Source organism: Camellia sinensis, chromosome 3, assembly GCF_055761805.1.
Source record: "Camellia sinensis isolate YWXY chromosome 3, ASM5576180v1, whole genome shotgun sequence".
Lineage (NCBI taxonomy): Eukaryota > Viridiplantae > Streptophyta > Magnoliopsida > Ericales > Theaceae > Camellia > Camellia sinensis.
In genome coordinates, this window is record NC_138963.1 from 88,866,150 (window position 1) to 88,875,485 (window position 9,336).

At 38.8% G+C, this 9,336-nt stretch overlaps 1 protein-coding gene across 1 annotated transcript in view; it reads left to right on the forward strand.

The window, feature by feature from the left end:
- LOC114265745 (polyadenylate-binding protein 2) overlaps window positions 1-8,029 on the forward strand; it is a 31,345-nt gene extending 23,316 nt beyond the window's left edge. The window contains exons 7-9 of the mRNA XM_028206570.2: window positions 4,938-5,108; window positions 5,191-5,394; window positions 7,575-8,029. Of these exons, the coding sequence (XP_028062371.2) occupies window positions 4,938-5,108; window positions 5,191-5,394; window positions 7,575-7,820 (621 nt within the window). The 3' untranslated portion in view covers window positions 7,821-8,029. The remainder of the gene's footprint in view (window positions 1-4,937; window positions 5,109-5,190; window positions 5,395-7,574) is intronic.
- The last annotated feature ends 1,307 nt before the right edge of the window (window positions 8,030-9,336 follow it).

Below are 9,336 nucleotides of genomic sequence, written 5' to 3' on the forward strand. Positions count from 1 at the left end.
CTTCCCATCATTGCCCAAATCCTCCCTCTCTGGTTTCTGACCAACAATGACGAAGCCATATTTTCTTCTCTTTCTCATACTCCTCAATTTCTCTCTCCTCAAAGCTTCAAACCCTGACATAGAGCCATTAATAGAGTTCAAAGGAGCTTCAGACCCATTCAACAAGCTCAACACATGGAACCAATCCACAGATCCTTGCTCTTGGTATGGCGTCTCGTGTCACCAAAACCGAGTCTCGCGACTCGTTCTCGAAGGCCTAGACCTCCACGGTACATTCCCTCCTGACCTCAAAGCCGTACTCTCAGCAGGCTCTCCTGATCCGAGTCACAATCCTCGACCTCGTCTACGTCCTCGCCTTCATCAGTCGTCTCTTCAGCGTCCTCCGCTACGAGAGCATGATCCACGAGTTCGATCCCTACTTCAATTACAGGACCACTCTGTTCCTGACCGAGACGGGCTTTTACGAGTTCTGGAACTGGTTCGATTCCGAGAGCTGGTACCCTCTAGGTCGCATCATCGGCGGCACTCTCTACCCAGGTCTCATGGTCACTGCCGCTCTAATCTACTGGCCTATCAAGTTCCTCCGATTCACCGTCCACATCCGCGAGGTCCGCTCTGGTTGGCTTCTGCGGCTCGTCCTTGGGACCCACTCCTGGTTGATGCTGGCTTGGTGCGAGCCTTCTTCGTCGCCCAAATTTTAGTACTCTGTTTCCTTCACCATTTTTCCGTAAGAGAGAATAAGATCAAAGTGAAGCTGATACAGAAAGAGAGGCAAAAAAGGTGGGTTACGCGTGGAGAGAGAGAGAGAGAGAAAGGGGCACACCCAATTCACTTTTCTTTTTTTAATCACACCCATTCACCGCCCAAATTTTATTTTTTATTATAAAACTTAATTGGTGCTCTATTTTTATTCATTATTATATATTCATCATCACCATGCTTATCATTTCATCACTATCTCCATATTTTTTTTATTATTCGATTCCCTTACTTTTTCAAAAAAAAAAAAAAAAAAAAACATTCATCATGCACACCAAACTCATTTTATTCATATCGGGACTCACCCCGATCACCATTTTACATCAAAAAAAAAAAAAAAAAAAAAAAAAAAAACAAACAAACAAACAAAAAACAAAACAACCGCACCCACAGTGGGATTTTTCTTCTCTACTCTGCTGCGGGTCTCTTCTTCTTGCTTTTCTCTTGATTGTCCCGTGACTGCCCAGCCTCCATGCTTCCTAGACCACCAAGCAAGTTGCCTCCTCCCTGCTCCTCCACTACAGCATATGGCGGCCCTCCAAATCGGAACATAACGGTGGCCTTCCGCTTCAGCTCCTTGTTTTCTGCCTTTAGCACACTTATCTTTGCTCGCGCATCCTTATACATGCGCTGGAGCAGAGCCAGTTGGGCGTTTAACTGCTGCACCTCATTTGTCCTACTCTGCAGCTGGTGCGACAAGTTTGTGACCGCAGTCATGGTTTCCACGCATGACTTCAAAGTATACTGATTGGCCTCAATATCAGTTTGCACCGCCATTTTTTGCTCCACAGACCGCATCGGAAAGTTCAACGGAGCAAAACCAGAGGTGTTTGGTTGAGGTTCACTGGCCACCGCATTGGTTATCTCTCTTGTTGACTCGTTGAGGTCGGGAAAGAGAGTGAGTAGACCACGGGACGAAGAGGCCATATTCTGGGTAGCTGAACGGGAAGAAGAGGCCATTGTTCAAATGTTTCAGAATGCAAATATTCAGATATTTCAGAATGAAAATGTTCAGCAGTTTCAGACTGGTTTGCACAGCCTCCGCCTCAACCTTGGTTTAAATAGCCAGGGCCGATCCGCGCATCGCGCGCCACTTGACGCCAGACGACAAAACGGGCGCGCAAGCCAATGTGGTGACGCGCCTCGCCATCATGTCCGGCACATCTTTTTATGACTTGGGCTCGTCTTTTGATGGCACGTCTTTTTATGGATTGGGCACGCCTTTTGATGGCACGCCTTTTGAAAGATTGGGCACACCTTTTGAGGGTGCGACTTTTTAGGGGTCCGACAAGACTCAGTAAACTGTCCCGACATTGATTCCGGTTAGCTCCTTCATGGGTCCGACAAGACTCAGTAAACTGTCTCGACATTGATTCCGGTTAGCTCCTTCATGGGTCCGACAAGACTCTGTAAACTGTCCCGACACTGATTCCGGTTAGCTCCTTCATGGGTCCGACAAGACTCAGTAAACTGTCCCGACATTGATTCCGGTTAGCTCCTTCATGGGTCCGACACGACTCTGTAAACTGTCCCGACATTGATTTCGGTTAGTTTCTACAAGGGTCCAGCAAGACTCCGTAAACTGTCACAACAACTGTCACAACATTGTCTGCTACAACGGTCCGACATGACCCCATAAACTGTCTTCTACATCGGTCCAACACGAGCCAGTGTCTTCTACATCAGTCTGCCATAAACATACAGTCTTCTACAACGGTCTGACACGACCATACAGTGTCTCCTATCCATTTTTTATTTTTCAGATTATTTTCTTGTTTTGTTACTCTCTCCAAACTCAAGTTGGTTAGTTCCTATCCCCCTTGAGTTTGCGGGGGCTGTTAAAACCTACCATCACCTACTCCACCTACTCCACCTACCACCACCTACTACCACCTACTACACACCTACCACTACCACCTACTACCACCTACTCCACTACATCTCCTATATAAGGAGCCCCTCACCATTTGTAATTAACATATCAATCAATAATACATCAATTTTAACACAAAGAACTCTGACACAGAGAGACCCAAAGCAGACTGGGAGGCATGAGCAATGTCTTGATAGAGTTCAAAGATGCGAGCATCATTATGAGCATGGGCATACATCTGAGACAAGGTATGCCAAAGACTTGAAACAGTGTCGCAATAAAGAAACATGTGATAAATATGATCCTCCCTGTAGTTGAACTTCTATCCTAAAATAGGTTAATTATCTATATCCCACAAGGCACGTGTAGAATCAATTGCTGTAGGCTAAATAGAAGATGAGAGCCAATGGGCCTTTCCTTTTCCCTCTAAATAGAGTTTAAGGGAGCGGCTCCAAGCAGCAAAATTTTTCTCATTTAATACCACACTCATAATGCGATGAATAGAAGAGTGATGAGAAAGAGAAAAATCAGATGTCACTGGTGCAGGTTTGGTGGGCATATTGGAATCAACATGGGATGGGTCAGTCATGGTGGATTAATAAGGGCTAGAAAACACAAAATCATAGCAACATAGTTTAAAAAAATATAAGAAGCCGGAAAAAACTCAACGGCTATTCCAAATAAATGTTACCGAACAAATCTGGTTGTCCACTAAATAAAAAAAGGCCAAAAAGTGCTTAAAACATTAGCACCACATCTTAGAAAGGGAAAACAAAAAGAGACTATACTGTCCTAAAAGAGCTGCCGAAGCATCTATGGCCAGGAAACACCTTGATTGGCAGCCAACAAGACCCTCGGCAGCATTAGGGCAACTTGCTGAGGGGTGTAGAGGGTTGGGTAGGTGGTTTCGGGGGGTCTAGGCTGGAATAAAGGGCCGGAAGGGGATTATTGGCACTCAAGGAGGAAGGAAGAAGATGAAACAGTGGTTAGGCAGTGGGATAGAGGTGTTGACAGTGGCTGGGCAGAGAACTAGGGTTTCTATGCTTTGGCTCTGATACCAAAAAGGATGAAAATAATGATTTGGCTTACTCATGAATGAGGTAGAGGCCATATATATATAATGAATTCATGATACAATTGAGGAAACGATATAAACAAGGAAGCAATATAAATAAGGTACTAAGGGTTGGTTTGGGATGTTCTAAAAAAGTGCACCTTTTAACTTATTGGCTTATATGGGTTGGGTTTGATGTGATGGGTTAGAGTGGTGATATGATTTAAATAAGATGATGTGACTTAAATAGGACAGTGACTTTTTGACTTTTTGTATTATTTAGTTTATGCCAAACCAACCCTAAATCAGTGATTAACACAATCACAGATCATATAAATAATTCTAAAAATAAAAAAGATTTTATGTACTCTAATTTCTACATTCAACAGATAACACTTTGGTTGTATTGATTGTATGAAGAACATATTTACTTTCCGTGTCAATGGATATTTTCTTAGAAAGCTTGAATTTATGGTTCTTTGGTTGTTTGAAAAAGAGTGCATTGGTTATTTAATAATTTTTTTGGGAGGAATATGAGGGAAATGGAATAGAATGAGTAAGAAAAGATCTTTAGGAGGTTACCTTTGGCTTTCTAATGCAGCTTGATCTGCAAGGAGATACTACACATGCTTGGCGTGTATGCCTTGCTAACAAGACAACTTGGTACAACATCTTGTATTTTTTTTAATTAAGTTTGAGCAGTTTGAAATTCCTTAGCTATTCTCCAAAAAGACATTCACTTCTTTGTCTAGTTGCATTGAAATAATCTAGACAATAGGTGGAACTAAAAATTGATGCAGGGAGGGTGCCAATAACCAAAGTTGCAAAGGGAATAGAAAGAAGAAGAAACATATTGGTAAATTCAAGACAAAGGAAGAAATAGTTTTGTCCAGTCATTCCATCTATTTGCAATTACTCTCTATTCCATTTTGATAATCCCTTTTGAGAAATTTTAATTTTTTAAGAAGACACGGACACTTGAATTCAAATTTTAAAACATTAATTTCAAAAATACTTTTCTATTCCTATTTTTAAGGATGCCTGAGTCATTATGCAGAGCCGTTCATAAAGCAGACTTTTTGACACCTATGTAGAATCTTTAGATATATTTTCATATGACTCTACATGAAGTTACAAGTTCAATCTTCTCTGTTTAGTACTTGAAATGACTGGAATGTAGCATATAAGCAGTGGCTTGCAACTATAGCGTTTTGGTAACTAATTTTTTTGCTTCGGTTTATACTTTGTCAGCCTGGTTTTGGGTATCAGCAACAACTTGTTCCAGGCATGAGGCCTGGTGGGGCTCCCATGCCAAATTTCTTCATGCCTATGGTTCAGCAGGGTCAGCGCCCGGGCGGCAGACGTGCAGGAGCTGTTCCAGTGCAGCAGAACCAACAGCCAGTTCCATTTATGCAGCAGCAGGTGTCATTGCTTTTTGCATCAATTTTTTGAATTTCATACTTGCGTTTGTCATACTTTCTCTGATGGTTTGTTTGAATGATAGATGCATCCTAGGGGGAGGGTGTACCGTTATCCCCCAGGGCGTGGCCTGCCTGATGTTTCCATGTCAGGTGTTGGTGGAGGCATGTTTTCTGTGCCTTATGATATGGGTGGTATGTCTTTGCGTGATGGTGGAATGTCTCAACCAATTCCAATTGGGGCTTTGGCATCTGCTCTTGCAAATGCTTCTCCTGCAGACCAGAGGACGGTAGGCATTTTGTTTGTATTACTTTATTTGTTTGCTTTTGGGGTGAGGGAAGTAGGGGAGCTTTACACTATATTTGGTAACTTGGGGGAGAGAAGAAAATTTATAAGAGAAGAAAGAAAAGATTGTGATTTTTTTCCCTTTTGTTTGGATAGATAAGAGAGAAAAGAAAAGAAATGATATTGATTTCTCTCCTATCTTGTTTGGTTAAGCTATATAAAAGAAAAGAAAACAAATGAAATGATGTAATGTTATATTACCAAATTAACCTTTTTATAGGTGTTAGTCTTTTTATTTGTTCTATATCTAAAAGGGTAGCTTTGGTATTATTGCAAAATAATATTTAGTGGTTTCATTTCTCTCCACTTTTGGAGAGATTGAAAATAGGGGTTATGAGAGAAATGTGTTTCTCTCCATTTCTTCCAATTTCTCTCATATTTGGTAATCCAAACAAACAAGGGATTGAAATACATTTTTCTCTATTTCTTTTATTTTCTCTTCAAATCACTCAAACCAAAGTAAGTGTTATGCTTTAATATGTTTTAGTACCATGTTACATGGACTCTTTAAAATAAATCAAGTACTCGTGTTGGACACCTGGCACGTGGATAAGGGTGTGAAATGTGTCCAATATTTGTAGTTAACACGATCATTATATATACTAATCTATACTAATAATATTAAGGGAGAACAACAATTGGTGTTGCTCTCACAAACTGAAGTTGTGTATTTTATTTTCTCCCAAAAACCCATACTATTAGCATTTTGATATATTTTTTTCCTTTTTAGGATTGGTTTGGGAATAGGCTATTTTTGTAACTTTCTGGCTTTTTGGCTAAAATATGAGATAAAAAATAATAATATGTTTGGGATGATTTTTTGACTTTTTACAAAAAAAAAAACGTACAAAAAAGTGGAGAGGAAAGGGGATCTTTGAATTTTTTTGTATAGTTCTTTGGTATTTTTAGTAACTGTTTTGGCCTTTTAGCTATTATAGGGAGTTCCCAAACTTACCCTTAAATCAAAAGGGTAAACATGTAAATATAAATCTACTAATTCAATTACTTCAGAACTCAAATCCTAATTCCATTTAAAAACTTCCCATCCAGGTGAGTCAGGATAAGTATTAACCCATCTTCTAAAAATTCAGTTACTTAGATATATGTCTTTCTTTGTAATGGCAAAGTAAACAAAATGGAAATCAGCAGATTGGATGACACCATGAGAGAGAAGAAGAGGGTTGTTGGGTGTTAAATTCATGAAACGTTGTCTGGTTGCTACATGATTAATGAAGAAAAAGAGGGAAGAAGGAAGAAGAAAAAATAGAAGGGACGAAGGAAAGGAAAAGTGAAGGAAAGAAGGGGAAAAAGAAAAAAACGAATGACATAGAGGGGGGTGTTGTGCTACAGAAAGAGACGTATCATTTTTTTCACATAACTACATTTACGCACATCATTTTTTTTTTCAGTTTTTCACATGACTACATTTTGTTTAGGCACATCATTATTTTACTGTATATTTGTTTATATGTCTATCATTTTAGGATTGTTCATTAATTTCTTATCATTTTTGTTTTTAGTGGCCTCTCTTATAGTTTAAGAGCAATTTAGAAATATTTAAAGTGAGCTAAATATTGTTTTATTAATTTCATATATTGCTTTACTACTATTATAAATAAATTCGAATCAATTTAATAAATTCTGCATACGCATTGCGTGTGCACAACTTCTGGTATGTATATTTTGTTCTATGTATGTTACATATAAATATTATTTTATCTCACATGATAGATTAAAAATATTACCTTTTTGCCGAGTCTATACCCTTAATTTTGAGGTTTGATGGGTCCAATCTCTAGATTGCCAATCGAGGTTATTAATGTAGATGGTCTGCCAAACAGTTGCCAGATCTCGTAAATGGTGGATAAGTTTACTATCTTGATTGCTCTACGTAATCAAAACTCAAACAAATTAACAAAAATTTTAAAGGTATACTAATTTGATTTTTTCAGAGGTAGTGTTTGAAATGCTACCCATTAGGAAGATTACATTAACATATAACAGCTGCATTTTATAATCATCTTACAACATATTATATTTCTAGCACACATTCTGATCTGAAAATGCAATCTGCTGTTGTAATGTATTTAACTCAAGTTTTCTGTGTTTGTTGGCCAACTTTAGATGTTGGGCGAAAATCTGTATCCGCTTGTGGAACAGCTGGAGCCTGAGATGGCGGCTAAAGTAACTGGCATGCTTCTGGAGATGGATCAGACTGAGGTTTTGCACTTACTGGAGTCGCCAGAAGCTCTGAAAGCCAAGGTAGCAGAGGCTATGGAAGTCCTGAGGAACGTTCAGCAGCAGCAGCAGGCCGGCAACCCTGCTGATCAACTGGCCGCATTGTCGTTGAATGATGGCCTCGTTTCTTGATTGTGTCGGAACCCAAATTGTGAGTTTGGTTGACGAACTTGTTTCCTGATTATGCAGACATCATCAAATTGGGAGTTTGGTTTGATTTCAAAAACAGTTTTTTAGGCGTGGTTTTGTTAATTGTTCTAAGGGAAGACTCATAGTAGGGAATGCACTTTGTTTTTGTACCATTGGCATTATTCTTTTCGAGTGTTATGAATATTGCGACATTTCTGTTGTGTTTTGTTTCGACTGTTTTTTGTGTTGTGGGTTTGAGCACACTAAAAATGGGCAGGGATTAGTAGCAGCAGTTCCGTCCAAGGCTTAGGCGTTTTATGAGATTTTAGATTTGTTTCTGGCTCTAGTTGGATTTATTTTGAATGGGAATCAAAAGTGTGAATATGAATCATAAATAATAAGGTGCGAGCCCCAGAATGCTGCTCTGACAGACTGTTTCGGGTAATTATGGGACGGTTGGACACATGTACAATTGATGTTAGTTAGGGTAGGGACTACCTAGTGGCCCGGATTAGCCTGTTTGTTCTGCCCACCTGAACTTATCTGAATGGGGCTTTTACGTTTATATGCTTTGCAGAATCAAGATTTGCAGTGCTGTTGTGAATTTCTATTTCCCAGTTGTAGGAACATCCATGTAAATGGTTACTGGTATGGTGAACCTGTGTCGGAACACGTTGACTGCAATAGTGTGTGAATGTAATCAAAATGATGTCCGACTGCAATAGTGTGTGAATGTAACCAAAATGATGTCGTTATAGATAGTATAAAATGACGTTTAACTTAAAAAGTTGACTGGCGATGTGCTTTAATTTCAGCCTATGAATGAAGAGTTTGTTGCACACTTTACTGTTGACGTTTAATTTTAGCCTATGAATGAAGAGTTGGGCGATGTTTTATACTTTAAAGCCTTATTTGTTTATTGGATATAAAGGTTAGATATGAGTGTGAGACTAGATATAATATAAAGTGGGTTTTACATATTTTTTTTGTCTTATATTCTGTGTTTGGTTGCTCTAGATAGTATATGATGCAAAAGAGGTTATCGTCGGATATAACTCATTCTTTATCCAAATGTCAAACAAAAATAATTATTCTCTTCTTATACCTACTTATATTCTATCTTGACCAAACATAGTATAAGTGATATCAGAGTATATATAATCCATCTCATATCTTATAATATATTATACTACATTCTTATCGTTAGATATTACATATCCTTCTCAAATTTTTATATCAAATCTGAACAATCAAACAGGACCTAAGAAGATTTTAAGAGAGGACGGCAGAATCCCTAACAAAAAAGAGAGCCTTCATGTTTTTTATTGAACCCATGTTAAATAAATGCAATCTAAATTGACTTCTTAAAATTTTTTGAGAATAATACTAGAGATTTCAAAAATTCTATCAAAAGTTTTATCAAATGTCTCACATGGGTGTGGGATCCTGTTGGCACTAAAATTTATCTCTCTGTCGAATAGTTACAATAAATACAGAGAGTTGATCCAAGGGATGCTAG